Below are 22340 nucleotides of genomic sequence, written 5' to 3'. Positions count from 1 at the left end.
TCAGCACTAAGGAATCCTGGGAATTGTAGTTCATTGTGGCACCAGAGCTCTCTTTGGCAGAAGGCTCAGTGTCTCATAAAACTACCCAGAATTCCCTAGCACTGATATAAACTATAAAGTAAATTTGTATGGAGAGTAACTACATATATAGTTACTTGGAAGTAACTATATGCAACTATAATTACTTGAAATTAAGTATATAAATATATATAAATATAAATACTTAAGTGTGTATATACTTGAAAGTAACTATTTATACATATAGTTACTTACTTATTGTCCCAGTACTCCCAAGGAAAGTCACAGATAACAGTTTAAGAGAATACAGAGTGCCTCTGCACTGTGGAAATAAAGCGGTTTGACACACTTGAACTGCTTTGGTGCCATCCTATGGAATCCTGGGAGTTGTAGTTTTGCAAGATCTTTGGTCTTCCTTGCCACAGAGTGCAGGTGCCTCACAAAACTACAGGTCCCAGAGTCCTCTAGGATGGGGATCCGGCAGTTAAAAGTGGTGCCAAAGTGCCTTGTTTCTACAGTGTGTGTAGATGCACCCACAGTGAAGTGTATTCAGGTGCAATTAAGCAGATTAAGAGAACAGGCACTTTACAAACTGGATTAGTTCTACATCATGGACCTATAATTGTAAACTCAGAAGTTCTCAGTTTTCACTCATTTGACAGTGGACCACGCTCCTTAAGAGTTTGGAGGAGTTTCCTTCCTTGGAGGTCTTTAAGCAGAGGCTGGATGGCCATCTGTCAATGGGACACATTGATTGAGAGTTCCTGCATGGCAGAATGGGGCTGGGCTGGATGGCCCTTCTTGGGGTCTCTTCCAACTCTACAATTCTACTGTGTTGCTGACTGTTACATAATGCATACCCCACATCTCCCTTTTCCTATAGTGACAAGAGCTAATCTTTCTTGTTTTGTGGTGCTCCGTCAGGATATAAGATTCCTGTGATTGAAAACCTGGGCGCCACCTTGGACCAGTTTGACGCTATTGATTTCTCCGACAACGAGATCCGGAAGTTAGATGGGTTTCCTTTGCTGAAGAGGCTGAAAACTTTGCTAATGAATACAAGCTTGAGTTGAGTGGGTTAATTGGTGAAACATAGATACTCTGATACATGTCTGGCCATATTGGCAGATCTACCCATTGCTTTATTCATATTGTACCCCTTTTGCAAACTGGGACCCAAGGCACCTTACAAAACAGAGAATGACAGTCTTGAGTTGCTCCTACTCTCGTTCTATTTACACGAGACAAGCTTAAGACCAGCTTGGATTTCAGAAAGAAAACAGTACTGTATTAGTCCTTTCCAAACCCAGTGTAAAATCTCCTTTAATTTCCCTTTTATTGTAGCCGAATAGGTGAAGGATTGGAACAGTCCCTGCCAAACCTCAAGGAACTCATTCTTACTAACAATAACATCATGGAATTGGTACGTAAAGTAAAAGATGAAAGAAACGTACATCCATTTCAAGTGGACAATGTGTGTGTGTATCATTTGGAACTAACATTGTATGTGTTTTTGTCTCATTCAGGGTGATCTAGATCCTTTGGCAACTGTCAAATCACTGACTTACCTGAGGTATAGATCTTTGTTTCTTATAGCCTCATCCTCTGATATCTATTCTATAGTTTAAAGTTAACAAGAAATGCAGTGCTAATATATATCTACACACACACACACACACACACACACACGTGTGTATATATATATATATATATATAGAGAGAGAGAGAGAGAGAGAGAGCTGCAAACCATGCCCTATGCAGAGTGGCTTAGGGAACTAGGTATGTTTAGTCTGGAGAAGAAAAGGGTAAGGGGTAACATGAGAGCCATGCTTAAACATTTGAAGGGATGTCATATTGAGGATGGAGCAAACTTGTTTTCAGCTGCTCCAGAGTCTAGGACACAGAGCAATGGATTCAAGCTGCAGGAAAAGAGATTGCACCTAAACATTAGGAAGAACTTGACAGTAAGAGCTGTTGGACAGTGGAAGACGTTTCCTTAAAGAGAGGTGGAGTCTCCTTCTTTGGAGGTTTTTAAACAGAGGCTGGAGGGCCATCTGTCAGGAGGGCTTTGATTGTGTATTCCTGCATGGCAAGGGTTGGACTTGACCCTTCTGGTCTCCTCCAACTCTATGATTATTTAAGATGAATTTTATAAATAGCTTAGTTTTCATGCCTATATATATATATATATATATATATATAAAACAAAGGGAAAAATGGAAGGTACTTAGCATTTTTTTTTAAAATCCCTTAAAATTTTATTTTAACAGACTATTAAGAGATGTTATTTCACCTAGTTCTTATTAATATGTTCATCTAATAGCATGGGCTATAGCATTTTACATTAGGAGAGGGTTCACATGGGTGAATGCATGAACATAGAAAAGTAGATATCAAAGAGAAAAGTAGGCTGAAGCATTCAGTTATCTAAAGTTCCATGTACAATCTGAAATAGTACCAATTTGCCACTTCAAGAGCTAGGCCTTTCTCCTTTTCCATGAATTAGACAAATTGTCACATAAAAGTGCCGTATCTGTAGCATTCATTCAAAGACTGTTTTCTCTAGTTATTTAAAAGATATGCCTTCATCTTAAACAAAACATGACAGTTTCTTTACAGAAGTAAAATTAATAGAATGTGTGTATACAGATAAGTAAAACAATCAATTCAGTTTAATTTTATTGCTTTAGATAGTGAACCATTGATCCTTTAGTTATTTATTTTATTTATATCCCAGCTTAATGCCAGAATGGGATTTATTATATTTGTTATGTGGTTGTAATGTTTTATTCTGTTTCTCAGTGCTTTCCCCCACTGTTTTAATAAATGGCTTTATTACATTGCTTATGGAGCATTGTATATCTGTGAACTAAGTAGATACCATTCTTCTTTCTCCGCAGCATTTTGAGGAATCCTGTGACAAATAAGAAACATTATAGGTTGTATGTAATCTACAAGGTGCCACAGGTCAGAGTGCTGGATTTCCAGAAAGTGAAATTAAAAGTAAGTCTTTCCTCATTTATGAAGTGTTTATCCCCTTAAGAAGCTAGGCACTAGTTTTTGTGGTGCCTGATTGTATCCTCCGTACACTATATAACTATTAAATATGAAAGTGCCTATCTTACATCTGGACCAATGTATATCAGCCCATCATTTCAAAATGCTGGGTTATTCTGAACATACCATTCAGTATGTCCAGTTTAATTTTGAGTAGCATCTTTGAAGATATTTTATAGCAATGAGGACATTAGCGTCTTTCTCATAACTGTGACTAATGAAGAAAACCTGATTGTATTGAAAAAACCATCTGGATTAAATGTAGGTTTTCATGTGTGCCAATTTTATTTCCTCTGGTGCCTTTGAGTTTTTTAGCTTTTGGAAAATGGAAATAATAGAGAGGGAATTTGGGGGAAATCTCGGGGGGGGAGTCTCTTGCCACTTGAGGTAAGCAACAAACATATCTTTGGGGGGATAAATAATAGGTTTAGAAGTCCCAAGTTTATGGCAACATACTTTCTTCTTGATAATTGCTGCTCATTGTGTCATTTCCTTTTGGGAAAAGCTATGCGCAGTATATGTTGTTCCTGTTGATGTTTTCATTAACCTTGTGTGTGTGTTGGTATCGCTGTAGGAGCGTCAGGAGCAGAGAAAATGTTCAAGGGCAAACGGGGTGCACAGCTTGCAAAGGATATTGCCAGGAGAGCAAAAAAAGTAGATACGGGTAACAACTTTAACTGGCAGGCCACTCCAGAAACACCAGAGGCAATTGCAATCCTTCTGCCAATCAGAAAACTGAATTAAGCCCCAAGATGACACCAAATTTACTAAATGATGAAGGGCTAGCTGCTTTTAAGAACGCTATTGCGGACGGAGCCAACAAAACCAAAAAATTTCCTTTTCTTGACTAATTGTGTCATGAACTCTACTGTTCCGTGTCCAAGCTGGCAGCTAAACAGTATGCTAATTGTCTTTTGTTTGGGAGACTCTAAAAGGGTGAGATAATGGGAAGATTATTCTGCTGGTGTTTCTGAAGGAGCTGTTTCTTCACTGTATCAGTTTGTTAACAAAGATGAGATACTACACTCGATTGAATTCAAAGCTTCTTTCGAAGCTCGAGAAGCAAATGATGGCATTCATCTACTTAACAGTGCACTTTTCCTTTTAAATGTCAAAACCAGGTGCTGGTTTGCCAACTGACAAAAGAAGGCTGGCCCTCCCCAGGAGATGTGGGAAGCTATCAAGGTGATTTATCAGACCCCTTAAAGAGAGAACCTACCGGAAAAGCTATGCTTTTGGCAGAGATGTGACATAAAAACTTTTACTCCCATTGACTATCAGAATTTCACAATGATTTTGTTTCATGTCATAGTATGAAACATTTTTTTTGGGGGGGGGGTCTGTTAACTGACATATGTGTAGCTTTTTTATCGATGGAAAGAATAGATACAGTTATATGCTTTTTTTGCAAACATTCCATGTTTAAATGGCAACGACAGCCATTTTGAAGACTGGTGGGGTAAATGTGAGAAGGTTAAAATAAGTGTCCCAACATGGAACCAAGCAAAAATGTGACAGACACTAAACCCATCCCTGGGTTACATTTAATGCTCTGCCACTTTATTCAATGTGAAAACCAACCTAGTTAGTACTGTTAAATCACTTAATTATTATTGACATCCTGTGAATACTGATTCGCTTCTTATGCATTCAGCTGTATGTTGACATCGAGTAACTTTGGGCCTTTCCCTTTTAGAATGCCATTGCTAATGCCACAACTCTGGCTGAAGTAGAGAGACTCAAAGGCTTGTTGCAAGCTGGGCAGATACCTGGTAGAGACCGTAAAGCAGGTAAGGAGTAGGCCAAATCTTTATACTTGTAGCTTTTACATGTCGTTTGAACCTGGTGACAGAGATTTTTTTTTAATTATCATTATTTCGGGAGGTTCATGCTTTCGTGACTAACGCAAAAGAGTCGATGGCTTCTTCAGTAGTGGCATTGTCATTTGAAAATATTAACATGTTCGTTTTCAACTAAAAAGGATCTTTTGCAGAGGGGCTGAAGGTGGCAACTTCTCATATAGTTGAGGGAGAAACCGAGAAAGTAATTCTGGAGAGCATTTATTGAAAGATAATATCCTGAGGGTGAATTCATAAGGGAAACTATATACATTGGTTCAGAACTCATGCCATGACAAGGGGGATGAGAGGAGCCCAAAGACGCCTCCACAGCCTTAAGCTGGAATGAAGACAAGCACAGATGCGCAGTGTCGCTGCATGTGCAATCCATGTCTTTTAAATAATAATAATAATAAATAATAATAAAATGTTTATTTATATTCCGCTTTTTCCTCATGGAATCAAAGCGGATTACAAAAGAAAAGTATCTCTGGGGCATGCTGGTTTTGATGCTAAATGACTGCCAGTCCAGCATCAACACAAGCCCCACTCTTTCTTCCTGGTCCTTTCCTCTAAGAAGGCAGAAAAGTAGGTCACCCTTGGTCTTGTAAAGCAGTGTCAGACAGTGACAGGATCCTGGTGACCACAGTGTGAATTTTATTTACCAGAACCAAACAGATTTTTGGACCTCCAGTTTACTGGATGTAGCTGAGAACAGAAAAATAGACTGGAGTAAAGGAACAATGCCTGAAGTGTATTACTGCAGAATGTATTGTCAGAGCTTAGTGTTTACTGAACTGGGCATCTGGGGCCTGGGCTATAGCACTTCTGATTTGTATCTAGGTTTAGATGATTGAATACTGCATGGTATTAAATTGTTCTTTCAGCATAGAAAGCTAGCATGGGAATGGAGAAGGGTCTAGCCTGACCTTCTTTCAGAAGTGCTAAGTTTCCGTGTTGAGGGAATAATTATGAGGGAATTCTTGTATTCTGATATGGCATAGAGCAGGTCCAGATTTGCCATTTTATTGAGATCTAGACACAGAAACATGCATTGCATGATATTTTACAGAATATTCTTGTAAGGGGATGGGTCCGTTTGAAACAAAGGGGGGAGAATTATTGCATTATGGCTGTTGTAGTATTGTTTAAATAAAAATAAACTATAAAAATAGTATTTTATAGAGATGCCTCTATGGCTTTACATTCTTTTTCTTTAAAACTAGAAAAAGTGATGCTGAGTTTCTGCACATAGATATATGATAAGGACATATTACAGCATTAAAAAGCCTTAAATGTTGAGCCTTCCTAATAATGGTGATTAGTAATGGAGCCATAACTGCAGAATGAGGCAAGAAACAAATTCAGGCGTTGCAAATAGATTTAATGCAAGTGAGTGAAATATGTTTGAGATACCATAAACATAATTGGGAATGAAAAAGTAACTTTGTACAAGTACCGTATCTGTTGGTCAGTAGTATTAAAATGTTACTGTTCTTCAGGCCCTTCGGATGAGACAGAAGAAGAGATGGAGGAAGACTCAATTGCCAACGGGTCTTAAATTGCATTTTCCTACTTTATGTCCTGAAGAAGACTGTTGTACTGTTTGCCTTCTGATTTATTGCTGACGAAATGTTTTGGTTGAGTTTTTTGCTCAAAGAGCACCATTAATGTATGTGGGTTATAGTTTGTAAATTTTATACTGTACGTCTTGAAGGAAAATAAAAATCTTTTTTGCAAATGCACGATAGTGTTTGATCCAGAAATGAATCCTAATGGAGCCTTACTTTCAGATGTACCATTTCCCAATCTGCATGTATGTCAGTGTTGCAAATGCATAACAGTGTGGACTGGAATAAGGCTTCCTTTAGTCCTAACCAGCATAATTATGGCAAGGAACAGCGGTTAGTTTAATAACTAAGGGATGGCCATGAATTCTCCACTCCGAATTTTATGCTAGGGCTGATGATATTTGTTGGTTGTGTGCCGTCAAGTCGTTTCTGACTTATGGCGACCCTAAGGCAAAGCTATAATAGAGTTTTCTTGGCAAGACTTGTTCAGAGGTGGTTTGCCATTGCCTTTCCCTGAAGCTCAGTCACCCAGTGGGTTTCCACAGCCAAGCTGGGAACCGCATCCTGGTCCCCAGAGCATTACCCCAACACTAATTAATTAATTAGTCCCTGCACAGGGAGAAGGAGGAAAGCCGGACTTAACAAGATGACATGTGAAAGGGATCTGGGAGTCCAAGTAGACCCCAAGTTGGACATGAACCAACAGTGTGATGCGGCAGCTAACAAGGCCAATGCGATTCTAGGCTGCATCAATAGAAGTATAGTGTCAAAGCAAGGGAAGTAATAGTGCCACTATTCTGCTCTGGTCAGGCCCCATAAGAGCTGTTCAGTAATGGAAGGTGTTTCTTTGGATGATGGTGGAGGTCTTTAAACAGAGGCTGGATGGCCATCTGTTGGGAATGCTTTGACTGAGAGTTCCTGCATGGCAGAAGGGGGTTGGACTGGATGAGGGCCCTTCTTGGGGTCTCTTCCAACTCTGTGATTCTAGCTGATTAATTAACTTAAGAGAAACAATTAAAAAGTGACGTCAAACTGCACTCTTTCTGTATGCGCCGTTTCCACAGTGTAGAGTGGCTTGCTCCAGTGGGATTTGTGGCCAAGCTAGGAGTGGAACCCTGGCCTCCACCGACACTAATTAAGTTAATTAAGAGCTACTACACTTAAAGATAGTGTCAAACTGCATTATTTCCTGTAGTGTATAATGTGACTTGCTCCAGTGGGCTTCGTAGCTGAAGCCGGGAATTGAACCCTGGTCTCCAGAGTCCTAGCCCAACCCTCATTAATTAATTAACTAAGAGCTACAACACTTAAAGATGGTCTCAAACTGCATTATTTCTATAGTGTAAGAATGTGCCTTGCTCCAATGGGCTTCATGTTCAAGCTGGGTATGCAAGCCTGGTCTCCAGAGTCTTAGCCCAATGCTAATTAATTAATTAACTAATTAATAAACTAAGAGTCAAGATGTCAAAGTTCATTCTTTCTACAATGTGAACATATCATGGCTTGTTAGAACAAGTGGGTATGTACATCCCAAGATACCAGATTTGAAGAAACGATTTGTTGCTGCTAACGTTTATCAAGTCCACTTCGAACCTGTAAAGTTCTCAAAACTAGCAAAAAATGATTTCATCTTATTTATTTTCATCAGTAAACCCACTGTGGGCATTTCAACCTATTGAAGTTCCAGTGCTGTCTTCAAAGGCAGCCCTATATATAACATTTTGCAGTAGTCTAGTCTGGCAAGGCATGAATGTCCTATAGGAGGCGTCTCTCTGAAATGGCATCTGGAGATGCCAAGTGGCCACTGTAGGGAGGAAATGATGGAAGAGGCTATTTGGCTGGCCTTAATGATGGAAAGAGTGTGATAGAAACTTCAGCGAGATGGACTGTCCCATTCAAGAGATGTGTGTACATTAGAGACAGGTATTACAGGTCTGGGTCTCTGCCAAGAGCTTCCAGATGCTTGGAACAGATCCTGTGAAATAGCAACACCATAAACTTTCCTGTTTACAGGCCTACTCTTCTTGGCTCATTAAATGCGTTGGTTTATTAGTGGAAATCTCAAGCCATGCCATTTTGTTTAGTCACTTCGCACTTATGAAACTTGATGGCCAAACAGTTAAAATGCCTCCATTCCAGAGAACTGTGTGAGTGCATGCGCACATCAGATGGCCAGTTTTAGTAGGTTATTAATATACTAGTCATTTAGAGCACGAATCAATTTAAGCAATATTCCTTACACAGATAGTATATGCAAAACAAAAACCTTAGATCCCCATCCCAAAGTGATTATAATTTAAAGACTGGCCAAGTTAATCCATCCTTGGTTGATGGAGAAATGGCACTGTAAGTTGTAGATTTAGATTTAGAAGATGTTTAGGTGGGAAGTTTTAAATTTCTTTATGGAGCGAATGCAGAGTAAGGTTGCTTAATTATAACTATTTAAAAGCATTGTCTTTTAAAAGCTTCACTGTATGTTATTTATCAGATTTTTAAACATTTTAGAACACTTAAAATAAAATGAATCCTCTTGCTGAAAACTGGTGTATGAAGGACCATCCTGCTCACGTTTGTACTGTCTGCATCAGAAATTTTGGAGTTCAAGGAAAGAAACAAGAATGACACTCACCCTTTAATTTGAGAATTTTTGCCTATGATTGACTCGGGGGTTGTCTGCATGACTAAAATACTCCTTATTTCAGTTTAATAGAATGTGATGGTGACACAAGTTCACAAGAATCCAGGCTTTTTGCAGAGGGGAACTTCTTAAAGGCTTTGTAGTTTTTTATTGGAGTACCTTCAGAAATTCCCATTATTGTACGTGCAGCTTTCCATCTGCTTCGCCTAGATTCAGATGGCTGTGCATTTTCAGCAGAGGGAGGGTGAATGGATGCAAATAAATGCAACTTTGCACAGGAAAATGAAAACAATTAAACTTCTATGTAAATGCGTGAAAATCCACAGCAATTCATTTAATGCACTAACATATCATTGCACTCAGTCTGACCTTATGCGATACAAAGAGGAAAGGCAAGGCAATATCGGGACACTGAAGATGATATGCTAGAAATAAGAGGTGCCTTTATACTTTAAAAAAACAAAGAGTCTTGAGTAAGTCCAATGAGTAAGGACTAACAAGTTTTATTTGGCATAAGCTTTTGTGAACTGCAGTCTGCTTCATCAGATGAGTTGCAGTCTGCGAAATGTCTTGCTTTTTAAGGGGACACTAGACTCTTTGCTGGTTCTTGTTCAACATGCTAAAAAACCTGGAAGCTAATACTTTAGGGAAGGGTAAGTCTTTGGTGTCCATTTTCCTCCTAGTATTTGTTAGCATTCGTAACAGGAGTCAACAGCCAAGCTGTATCTGGCCATCTCCTTGGCCAACGTGAGCATCAAAAGATCCTTTATAATCCCCCTCCAGTTGCATTTCCCAAGCTGGCAATAAAACTCTGGCTGTTTCACCTGCCTTCCGAAGGAAGATGATGCATAGCATCTCCAGATGGATTTAAGAAGATGAGTCCTACTGATAAGTTTCCCTCCGGGAAAGAAGGGGAACTAAAAATGTCAAAAACTCCAAGAGCTTTATCTGAACAATTTGTTCGGAGGGAGTCCCAAGGCCACCTCAAGCCACTTTGTGGCCATGTGTCACTCCACTGCAGAACTCAAGGCTTCCTCGCGTGATTCATTTATAGGGCAGTAATTGGGGCTGAAGTGACTGCTTCAATAGCAGCACTTTGGCTAAAGTAGAAAATTGCAAGTTTCCAAAAGATTATCTACTTTGTAGGAATGGTAAAAATGGCTTTGGCTGCCAGGTACAATCTATATGAAGTTTCCTTTTATTGTTCGCCAGCCTTTTAAGCTTGGCCCCCAAATCATTCTTTGTCACCTCGAGGAGCTGTTGGCAGCATCATTTCTGTCTCTGCTTGCTTTTGTTAAAAAGGGAAAGGCAGGCAGGCAATACCATTATTCCAGTGTCACAGTTTCTCAGGCTGAATTGAAAGACATAACCATGTTAGTCTAAAAAAATCAGTATGCAAAGGGATCTTGCAGCACCTTTGGGAATATCTGCAAGAAAAAAGCTGGACTAGCCTGAGCTTTTGTAGGCTTGAGTCTCCTTCCTCAGATGCAGTTTTTAAAGCTGAGAGAGATGAACTCTACAATCATCTAGTGTTAGTACAGGCTTCCCCAACTCGGTGCCCTCTTGTAATCCTGTGATTCCTATAGGATATATTGGTTGGAGATGGCTGGGAGTTATAGTCCTACACATCTCAAGAGCAACAAGGAGGGAAAGCTGGGTGGTTGATAGCTGAGGTGAGATTTGCACTTGTGGCTTTCTGTCATGTGCTGGAATACTTCCATTCAAAAGTCCAGGCTTCCATAATGAAAACCTTTATTCAGAAACTATATATGTTCTCTACATGTGTATACTATCAGGAATTAGTTGTTGTTGTTGTTGTTGTCGTGTGCTTTCAAGTTGTTTCCGACTTATGTCTACCATAAATCTATCCTTTCATGACTTTTTCTTGGCAAGATTTGTTCAGATGCCAAGATTTGTCATTGCCTTCTCCTGAAACTGTGAGCATTTGACTTGCCAAATGTGACCCAGTGGTTTCATGGCCAAGAGGGAACCGAACCCTGGGCTCCAGAGTCATAGTCTAACACTCAACCACTATGACATGCTGGCTCTCAGACATCAGCACTAACACAGCACAATTAAAGCATACATTGATTCAAACTTCCCTGGCACCCCATTTGCCCTTAAAATCAAACAAACCCATTTCTCCCTCCTTCCATGATCGCCTCTCCATTTCATCCATTCTCATGAGACCACCTAGTTTCTAACTTATGGGGACCCTATGGCAAACCTTCTTGGCAGGATTTGTTCATAGGAGGTTTGCCATTGCCTTCATCAAAATAAAGGTGGTCAACTGGAGCACACTTTCCAAACAAAACAAGGAAGTGGTAACTAGTGCTTTTGCTCCTAATCCTCTGACAAAAGAGCATGTACAGCTAATAATGAGAGGTATCCACTATCTCAGGAACCTTAGCAATTCCACATTGCATCAGGACTTCCCACGTATTCATCTATATAAAAATTAGCACCTTTGAGGGAAAGTGGCCATGCCTCCTGCCAAGATCTTCATGCACTACTTGAACCAATCTGCACAGTCTGTTCACAAACTGGGGTGGATTCATCCTGCCAGGCATGGCTGGGCTCCTTTGCATTAATTTCTTGAGTGAATGCACAAACAATCCTCTAGTGTTTCTCGATCAATGCTCCATGGCATTGCCAAAAGATAAGTTGACCTTCTTAGCTGGATGCGATTAGTGGAGCTAATGAATGGTTGGATTAAATTCTGGGGTCTGCTGGGTTAGATGGTCTTGGGAGGTTTAAAGGGACCCTTTTGGCTCCAGTTGTGCCAAGGCACAGCGACCTCTTGTGTAAGACAGAATCAGCATTGGAGAAAACAAGAAATGCCTTTTTTGGAATTCAAAGAGTAGGAATCTCTAGTAAGAGAGGACATAATCTCCACTTCTAGAAGCAGAGTGTCTGTGCTTTTTCTCCTCTCACCTGCCATCTTCTCTGTTATTGCCGGGGTTTCTGTTTTTCATGATGCAAACCTCTGAGGAATTGGGCATGACTGCCTCCTTATATATTTTAGGAAGGGCTTTGTCCCTTTCCTCTAGGTCTGAGAGTTTAAGTCTTATTTTAAAATTGGCCCTTATTGCCCAGAGCAAAAGATTAATTTTAGTTATGGTATTACCTCTGCTTCATTTGCCCCTAAATCTTTATTGCTTTGGGTTGGGTAGGTTTGTTTGGACAGAAAAAGAGATATTGCAAGAGCAGGTAAAGAGATATCCAAAGACCAGAATCTTAACAGAGCAAATATTGTATGGGTGCCAATAAGAGACAATGCCTGCAGAAAAGAAGATTTGTCTTGAACAGGAAAAAATACACAGTGGTACTGAAGTTATTCCGTAACTGAAGGAGCAATTCTTTTTCCTCCCCCAGGAGCAATTCCTTGCCCCCCTGGGAAGGCACTGAGATGCCAGAGGTTGTGCTGAAAATGCTACTCTGTTAGGAAGGGATTTTAAGTTTTGTTTTGGTTAAGGAGACTCACAGCCCTGCTGATAGGGGTACCCTTTTTACCTGTTGCAAGAAGTATGGGCATGTTTGCAGGCTTTGGTGCAGATATGCTCTATCTCTTCTACTTGCTTTTCTTGACAGCCTTGTGAACAACAGCTGTGTTATGGGGTGCAAACCGGGCATGTACTTGATCAAGGAACCAGTGCGATGTGAAGGATGCCGCTCAAACTGCCGGACATGTACAGGTATGTGAACAATCACCAAGCCATTCCAAGCATGCTATTGAACATGAAGTGGATATGGAGGGCAGGGATGGTAGATGGGATTGATACACTTTTTGATTCAAATTGTGCCTTGGAATACGAGTGTCCATGGCTGCAAATGAGGACAAAGCTTGCCTGCCTGCCTGTTCACTGGGAGCTGAACCAACCAAGCCCCAGTGACCTGGGGCTTCAGAACAAAGAGAGAAGGTGCTATCTTGTCTGATGCATTGGTGCTACACATTTTGGAGCCATTCAAGACAGAGTTATCAATGGTGCAATTGGAACAAGTGCTTCAGTGGTTCTGGGTCCCATCCACACACTCACAAACCTTTTGTTGTGAAGTTGTCAAGAGAAAAAATGCTCCTGTAAGAGAAGGGCTGTAGATCTCTGAAAATGTTGCCCCCTTACTCTGACCCATTTTTCAACTGGAGGAAGGATGCCCAGAGTTACTGCCATCATACCTTGAGCCTGAAGAGCATCCAGAGCCATTTCTCCCATTTCTGCCACAAGCTCATGTTGCAGTAGCCCTGGTACACTTTGCTTAATAAAGATACCAGTTATTGCTACAGTTATCTGGTTGTGCCACCAATCTCATGTGATGTCAACACAGCTTTGTGTTTTATGAGCAGTGATGCCCATCAGCAGAGATCTTGGGACAGAACCCATTGGCACAGAACCAGAACCTCATTGAGCAGAATGTGCAGCAGGGTCTCCCAGATACAGCTGAAGACAACTTCGATACTACACAGGGACACTGTGTATTAAGTATAAGCTCATTAGGTCTATGGTCCAAAATAAGCCAATTGCTCCACCGTATACCTGAGGAAGCAAGGCTCGGGTCGCTATTCTCCCTGACTTGTTGGGGCTTTGATTTAGAGAGGGTCAGTATAAACCATAAGTATGAAAAGCCATGTAACGGTAAACTTATAGTAGGCATGAACCAGAAAGTTGGGGATCAGAAGGAGAATGCATGAGTGTTGACTTATTTGTTCTTCCCGTATCAACACCATATCTCAACAACTTAAATGTATTTTGCCAGGTATTATTGGTTATTGTTAATCAATATATAAATCCCTGCCCTTCTAATACTCCCCAATAGCTGGTAAAGGTATACTGCCTCTGAAAAAGGGGGGCTCTACTTAGTTATGGTGGCAGATAGCAGTTAATAAACTTCTGCTCTTCAGTGAATTTCTTCTCCTTTGAAAATCATCTCATCATCATGCAGCAGTTAATTCCATAAGCTGGATATGGAGGTACTTTGTCAAGATATGAAAATGAAAGAGTTAGGTGAGAAGAGGCAATTGAGATAATTGAAAGGAGAAGAAGAATTTAAATCACTGGGACTGACTTCTGAGCAGATAAGCATAGGCTTGTATTTGTTAGATAACCTCCTGTCAGGGTTCATGGCACAGCCATTTCCTCAAAGGGAGCTAATATTTCAACCTTTTGTGTTTTATTTTTTATTGAATTTTTAAATGTAAGATCAAAAAGGAAGCAGAGAGAAAGAGAAGGTGAAATAACAAGAGAGATAACTGAAAGTACATAGGGTATGTTCATGAGCTGGCATATGTACTCACGTATAAGCTGTCCATATATCCAAAGATATCGAGTTCATCTCTGTAGAATGCACATTCCTATGTAGATAAAGCAGCATTTTAGTACAGTATTCAAAGCTTAGAAATATTAACAAAAACAAAAGTGCACTAGTTGTTTGCCATGTTTTACATGTAACTCATTACTTGCAAATCCTGAACAAAGTAATTAATTACAAGCACATTCACCCGTGTTAAAAATAATAATTAAAAATCATGAAACGTTGGTTAAATCCACCAATTCCCCCGTACTTTTATCATCACAAGTAAACTTTGCTCACTATGAGGAAAAGAATGCAATTCTGATGATTCCTATGTTGGAATCTTACTAGTAACAACATTGGCCTTTGTGACTCAAGAAAGGCAACAGGTTTAGAGTAGCTAAACTGAAAGAAAGAAGCTGGTAGCATAAGTTTTCGTAGACTTTCAGTTAGTCTCCGAAAGTAGTCAAAGATCCCTTGGCATACTGATTTTCCAGACTAACTCGACTATATCTTTGAATTCTATTTTTTTAAAGTTTAGTCTACATCCAGATTTTATTTCAAAGAGTCATAGACCTTTTGAAGATGCCTTTTGTTTTGGTCTAGCAGCAGTACACAACCAACATTTCCTAGTCTAGCACAGTGGTCCTAAGAGCTGAAGACCAACAGTATCTATAGATGCAAGTTTGGGAACTCGGTTAGCTAATCTAGAGTCCAGTTGAATTCCATTTGTTGTGCTATTTGTAAAGCTGAAGGTATGTTCAATATAGTATTACTTGAACAGAACTGTTGTTATTATTTACCATCTTGTCAAATCTGATTCATGGTTAACCTATGAATGAGAGACCTCCAAAATCCCCGGTTATCAACTGCCCTGCTCAGGTCTTGCAAAACAACTGCCCTGCTCAGGTCATTGTAATGAATGGCCATAATAGTTTTCCTTCTCTCCTCCATCACGCATTCTGGATGCATTGCAGGAAGACTTTGTTTTCTTTATTAATGAAGTTGGAGTACTGTTCTTTATATGCCTTCTGCTTAAAAGATAGCAGCCTTACCTTTTTATGGCGCTCAAAGGGAACCGTATAAAAGGCTGTAAGCAAAATAGTGCCTGAGAGCTTTTGAGTACATAAAAGTGTCAGCACTTCAAAAATTGTGCTTTGGCATGGGAAGCCTGCGTACGGTTCCACTGAGAATCAGCTTCCATTCCCAGCTTGTTCTATCCCATACCAGTAATATAGTAATTGAAAAGCAAAGCCGCCATTTAAATATATATATCTACCAAACTCAGACTGAAAACAAAGTGCCATGCTCAAAGTGAGTCCATGTGAAAGCTGGGCACCTCCTCTCCCCCAGAGAGACTGACCACAATCCAAAGAGCTACATTATGTATGCTTAAGGGCTTGCATGAACTTCAAGAGATTTCTGTTTGTTTGTTTGTTTGTCTTTGAATACTTAACTTCTAAGCCATATCACAAACTGCTTTTGAAACTGCTTCTTGGGCATCAGTGTGTCTTATTTCCCATGCACCCAGCCTTGTTCATGAGAGAAGAGAACTAGAAGTCATTCAGGGTGGATTTTTAAAATGTATTTCTTTAACATTTGCATCAACTGTACATTCATTCCAACTAGTTTTTGCCAGTTTTTCAAAACAGCAATAAGGGACAGCTGAAATTCATGACATGTAGGTTCAACAGTCAGGAAGTAGCTATGAACAAGTTTGTGTCCTACCTAAATACCAACTGAAAGTCTTGATTTCACATTAGTAAATTACACAACATACACATTTTTGTCTTTAGGGCCCCACATCCCAAAATGTGGGATGATGGTGATGATGATGGTGGTGGTAGTTTGCATCTTGCACAGTCTATATAACAGGAAAAGCTTTCCAGTCCTTTAATAGGAGTTGTTGTTGTGTTCCTCCAAGTCATGTTTGACTTATGGCAACCCTAAAGTGAACCAATCATAGAGTTTTCTTTACAAGTTTCTTCAAAGGAGAGTTTGGCATTGCCATCCTCCGAGGCCTAAAGAGTGTGACTTGCTCATGCTCAAGCAGGGAATCAAACCCTCATTCCCAGAGTCATAGTCCAATGCTCAAAACACTACACCATGCTGGCTTTCCCTTAAAATAATAAGGTACACCTATCAACCCTATCATGAACATGTTTTCTCACACTCAATAAATGGTATTTTTTTACTAATACAAATCTTAACTTTGAAAAATAATATCTATTTTTCAATGTCTATTCAAAGCTCTGTAGGCATGTGTATTTAGTCTGGTGCCCAAAAGAATAACACATTGGTGCCAGGCATACCTCCCATGGGAGTGCCATCCTTCTGCATCTTCTGTTATGAAGAATCCCTAGGATGATCTTAACCTTAAGTGATCCTGTCATGCACTGGACCACTTCAGTTCAGAAATCCATGTTTCCCTAGTAAAGCAAGAAAAGTTAATTGAGAAACCAAAGATGTTCACCGCAGAGTTATGATCTCGGAACTGAAATAAACACAGATACACAGCATAGTAAAAGCACATTGCAGTTCAAACTTTGAGTGAGTGTGCATCCCATACAACCATAGAACAAAACACATTTGCATTTTCCCTTTCCTTGTAACCTCATATGGTGAGTGTTCCATATCCATGGATTCTTTATCTATGGATTCAACCATCCACGGCTTGAAAAATATTCCAGAAAGATATAAATTCTAAAAAGCAAATCTTGAATTTGTTATTTTGTATAATGGTGCCATTGCACATACCATTGTATTTAGAACTTGAACATCCATGGATTTTGGTACCCAGCGGATACAAAGGGCCCACTATACCGCCAGTCTCATGAGTCCAGCCCTGAAGCTCCCAGTACAATCTCTACTCCTCACACATCTGCTTGGTCACCATCCTTAGGAACGTGAGCAGCCGACATGACCTTTTTAACACAAGACAGCATGCCACATCCCGCTCTTAATAATACTATAACACATAAAGTCTCTAAGAAGGATGACAGAAAACGAGGGACTGACAGGTGGGGAGGGAGTAATCTGCTGGGCTCCTGTCTAATTCCAGAAAAACCTATTGCATGCCACGGTCGGCTATACAGCTTTTTTACTGTTGTGCCCACTCCATTTGGCAACTGAGAAAAGCTGCTGTACTTTTGCTAACTGTTGTTTTTAAACAACCGTTCAAAAGCCTGGTTGCTCTGGTAACCCATTTTAGGGTAATGCAGTAGTCCAGGCATGTCTTTTTATAATAACGGCAAAACCACCTGAGCAACCTCCTGACCAGTCCTACAATCTGAAGCTCCCGAACAATTTTGTTCCCTACCAAAAGCACTCCTCTTTCAGCTTCCCTTTAATGTCTGGTCCATAGCCAAATGCCGACAGGGAAGCATTAATCCTCCTAAGAAACACTCTTGAATGAGTCGATCTGTTCCTGCCTCTAAAACACTTCCTCCCATAAGTCACATTCCCGCAGTACACTCAGCTGGGCGTCTGCCATGGCCTTCATGTGCTTCCATTTGAATTCTTGCCAGTGTTATCTCACAGCCCCAAAGTCTCTCTGATCGCGTTTTTCAAAGTACTTCATAAAGCTCAAGGTACGCATGGTTCCTTATGGTATAACAGGTTTATTTCGTATGCTTCAAACTTTACTTTTAGTGTGGAGACGGTTGGAAAAGAGCAAAAGGAGGTCATGATTTGCGCCTTTTTTTCAAGAGGGTGTAGTAGAACACTTAGACACTGGATTAGGACTGTGGAAAAGCAATTTCCTTCTCCAATAAGTTCATTAAGGGCCAACTGTAAGTTGTTAATAAGTGACTTAAGTCCAGTAATGGAGAGTGATACCCTGGAATAGCCCTATATGGTTCCTGTCCACCAGTGATATGATTGATTATATGATGGATCTATGATTATAAGTAGGCTTAGTAATTCAGTTCTTCTGGGGGCAGATTCCTCTTCTCCGTCCAGTCTGTATCTAACATTGAAATTTATCTCTGACCACAGCCATATTTTAATCCGCCCTTAGGGCCAAGCCGAAAGAATGTACGCAGTGTGGCTAGAAAACAGCCATTTGCATGAGTGGAAATGTGTCCCCGCATGTGGTGAGGGCTTTTACCCTGATGAGATGTTTGGACTCCCGCACAAAGTCTGCAGAAGGTAGGATCGTTTCAACGGCATATCCTAAAGCCTTGTAAAACGGGTGCACGTTTTAAGTTTCTGCACACATTTGTGCAGCTTGCATTGTCTCCTTTTAATGTCCCGAAATATCTGCTCTCAGTGCAGAAAAAGGACTGGCGGTCTGATCAAGCCTAGGGTTACCATAGTTTAAAATCAAAAAGGAGGACACTTTATCAACTATTTCAAACCACCAATCACTATGACAACTCTCACTTGAAATACCCCATACAGGACACATAAGTGTGATTATTGCTACTAGAAATATCTAGTGGCAGGAGGCAAAGCAGCAGAAGACATTTAAAAATCCCCAGGCACCTTAAAAAATGCACTCAGACAAAAAATTTAGTACTGAAAAGAGGAGTGCCTGAGGAAAAGAGCTCTCATGTGCTCTAACTCCTCATCCCCACCATGGTCCTTTCTTGCATGACAGTACTTTGATGGAAGGTTCCCTTGCCATCCTCTTTTTCCTCACTGACCCCAGGATCTTCCACCACCCCCAAGGAAGCAAATTGCCCCTTTGGGCACACTGGTCTATAGCATGGATGGGCACCTTGTCTGACCTCAGCAGGGGTTCTGGGTGGTGAATGGGGACCCCGGAACGCAGCCTCCTATTTTCGCTGGGAAGAGAGGTGAAAAGCCACAAGTCTCTGATTTGGTTTTTAAAAATGCACATAGGAAGCAGGACTTGGATTGTGAAGTGGATATGCCACTAGTTGGGTATGTCTTTCCTCTCCCCTTCTTCTTTACCAGAGTTGGGGAAGCTCCAGTCCACAGCCATTCTTAGGAATTCCCTGTGGTAGCCACAAATGTCTTCCTCTGCTTCTCCAGTGATCCAAGATAAGGGGGCACCAACAGTTTGAACACTTTTAAAGCTCTATGGGGGGAACTAGATGTGCTTTGTAGACATGAGCTGTTGTACCAGGCTATCACATGGATGGGCATTGAACTGGGGGCTTATATAGTTGGTGGGGGAATGTCCAAATTGATAATACACTTTGCTTTGGCCTGACCCCGGGCCCTTGGCTCTGCCAGTTGCTGCAATGGGCTGCCTGAAATCTTCCCAATTGAAGGTTGGTCCCCAGGATGGAAGAAGTTCTACATTCCTGTTCTGCACCTTAGAAAATGTTACCGTTGAGCAGTTAGTTACCAGAAACATCTGCTTTCTCTTTGTTCTTCAGATGTGAAGACAACTGTTTAAGTTGTGATAGCTCTGGGAGGAAACTGTCCTCAGGTGTAAAGAAGGCTATAACCTGCTTAGTGGCTCTTGATTGCAAGTGACAGATGCCAACAATGGTAAGTACGTGCATAATTTTACTAAAGAAAGTTGGGCCTATGTATGCTTTTAGTCCTCAGGTAGCCTGGTTGTCTCTTGCATGTTTCTTTCCCTTTCTCTCCCAGAGATGAAAGATGAGCCATCTTGCAGAGGAAAGGTGAAAGACGGCCAGGGTAGACAGGGTTTCAAACGGGGAAGGTATGAGTGTATGAGGGGGAACGGTATTAGACTTTCAGTATTAGGTTGGAGACCAACAAGAAGTGTATAGGGACCTTAGGAAGTAAAATTTCAATGGTCATTACTTCTCTGCATACCTGCATTCCCCAGAATCTCATCCATGTCTTCATCCAGCGTTCCTCATCGTCATTCCACTCTTGCGTCAGAAACTGAAATGATTTTAATTGCTTTGAGAGTTGAGGTTTCCTATTTATGGAATATATAATGAACCTTGGTGGAATTAAATTGAGCGGAAATGACGGGAAAAGATAGGACCTGAAAATGTGCTATAAACGATCACATAATCTCCCGACACAAGATAGAGAACGAGTTCTTGCAAGGGTTGACTTCTCTGCAGGATGAGAAGAATTTACATATTCAGATCTGTGCAAGAGGCTAAATGCCACTTTTATGGTTCATTCAGAGGTCAGCAGCCACTCATTGCAAACTTTACCGGCTGTTCCATTTTAACATGTCTAGAACATACTAAAAAGTGTGACTTCCTTTCTATGCCTACATTATGTTGCGGTTGGAAGGAGGGCAATAAAGAAAACTTCTGCGTTTCTCCATGCTTTGGAATAGCATCATCAGGTAGAGTACCATAGCTCAGTGGGTAAAGCTAATGCTTTGGTCTGGGGGAAAAAGAGATTCTAGTCCAGCCTCTTGCATCTCTGCATACAGTAAGTTTGAAGTTATTGTACGCCTTGATGGGTCTATTGACAGAACCCTCCTGGCTAAGTAGTGTAACCCAAAAAGAACTTTCCCAAACTCTGTTTAGTATCTGTATAGATAATGTATGTGGAAGGTTAAGCAGGACAAGGCAGAAGCAGCCTTCCAGCATTGTAACAAAGGGGTGACATGTTGTTTTCATTCCTCTATAGTGTAGCAAACCAGCTTTTGCTGCAGTCTACAAGATCTAATTCAAATGAAATGTCACACTATTTTTTCTTCTCTCCCCCCTCTCAGCTGATGAAGTCTTCTGCGAAATGGTGAAATCGAATGAGCTGTGTGAGCGCAAGCCATTTATACAGTTTTGCTGTCGGCATGTCTCTTGGCTGGCTAAGATCAGTGCTTAAACCTACTTTTTAGAGGCCTGGTTGTTGTCAGGACAGGACACCCTTGCTCCCATTTCCCCCAACTTCGCCTGATGTTGGCTGAAGCTTCAGCTTGCAACCCGATTGCTTTAATATCATCTGCAGGCTTCAGCGTGGTTCTACAGTGTCACGTCTGGTTAACTTTGAGTCAGGTCCAATCATTACCTGGCTCATTGAATTTCTAAAGGAAAAAAAGAGAAATGCAAATTGCAACATGAATCCTTCTCAGATATGGCTTGCAAAGTTAATTCAGGGTCACAACCTTCCAATGCCTCCAGGCAACAACCGTGCGGTGACCATGCAGAACGTCAGTTCTTTTGCACCTCAAGAAGAAAAGAACATTCCTCCCATTGGAAAAATAAAGACTGCAATTTTCCAGATGGCTTATGCATTCCTTGGACTGGCTCCATTTGACTTGCATCTCTTCCTGTACAGTATCGCTACCCAATACAGTTTCATTTCGGCAAAATTCAACAGAAAATTATAAGCACATTCCCGATTGCCTTTAGTAGCAAGGCGGCCTTAAGCAAGCTTAGCAAAGACCAAAGAGGAGATCCTGGAGTCAGCTGGAAAAAGTCAGAGAGGTCTCCATTGATCCCAAAGTGGTGCATCTAACTTTGAGTTGTCTGGAGCAGATGGCCAATTCCTAGTGATCTGGTGTGATCCTTGGAGACACAATAGCCAAGAAAACCCAGTGATAGGTCACCATAACGTCAGAAATGGACTTGAAGGCACACAACAACAACAACAATATATCCTGACTAGCCTGAATGACTGGATGTGAAGCCTTCTGTATGAAATTGCTGGCAACAAATCCATCTCTTGATCTCGAATGCAGACTAGAATAATTTCCTTCCCCCACAAGATTATCCTTGCAGAACGTTTGTATCTCTTAGCATTTGCAGTTTTGATGATGGCTTCGTTTTTCTGGCCTCCACAACTTGCTGGACAACACCTTTCTGTCAGAGACAACTCAGTGACTTCAGTAAGCAATCCCTTCCAAGACACATTCCATTTAGCCACCAAGAAAGAAGGAAAGCAACCAGTTCTAAGAAACAGCATTATACAATGCATCTGAATGTATTCACTATACATACATATATATATATATATATGTATTATATATATTATAAGATATAGTATCATAATTACATAAATATATATTATAGTATATATATA

At 40.7% G+C, this 22340-nt stretch overlaps 1 protein-coding gene and 1 long non-coding RNA gene across 2 annotated transcripts; both read left to right on the top strand.

Moving 5' to 3' along the window:
- Positions 1 to 923: 923 nt before the first annotated feature.
- On the top strand, positions 924 to 6658 carry LOC121934039 (U2 small nuclear ribonucleoprotein A'-like; the record flags this gene model as incomplete). The annotated part of the gene is given in 9 exon segments (XM_042474014.1): positions 924 to 1089; positions 1362 to 1441; positions 1545 to 1591; positions 2919 to 3025; positions 3653 to 3739; positions 4197 to 4223; positions 4226 to 4260; positions 4772 to 4865; positions 6416 to 6658. Coding segments are annotated over 9 exon segments (702 nt in total), but the record flags the coding sequence as incomplete, so codon positions are not given.
- Positions 6659 to 12660: 6002 nt separating this feature from the next.
- Positions 12661 to 19885, top strand: LOC121934945. The gene is made up of 3 exons (XR_006104705.1): positions 12661 to 12817; positions 18427 to 18557; positions 19757 to 19885. It is a non-coding gene; the product is annotated as an uncharacterized LOC121934945 (long non-coding RNA).
- Positions 19886 to 22340: the final 2455 nt, after the last annotated feature.

Source organism: Sceloporus undulatus, chromosome 6, assembly GCF_019175285.1.
Source record: "Sceloporus undulatus isolate JIND9_A2432 ecotype Alabama chromosome 6, SceUnd_v1.1, whole genome shotgun sequence".
Classification (NCBI taxonomy): Eukaryota; Metazoa; Chordata; class Lepidosauria; order Squamata; family Phrynosomatidae; genus Sceloporus; species Sceloporus undulatus.
The sequence above is the reverse complement of the archived record's forward strand: the minus strand, read 5'-3'. Positions and strand labels throughout refer to the sequence as shown.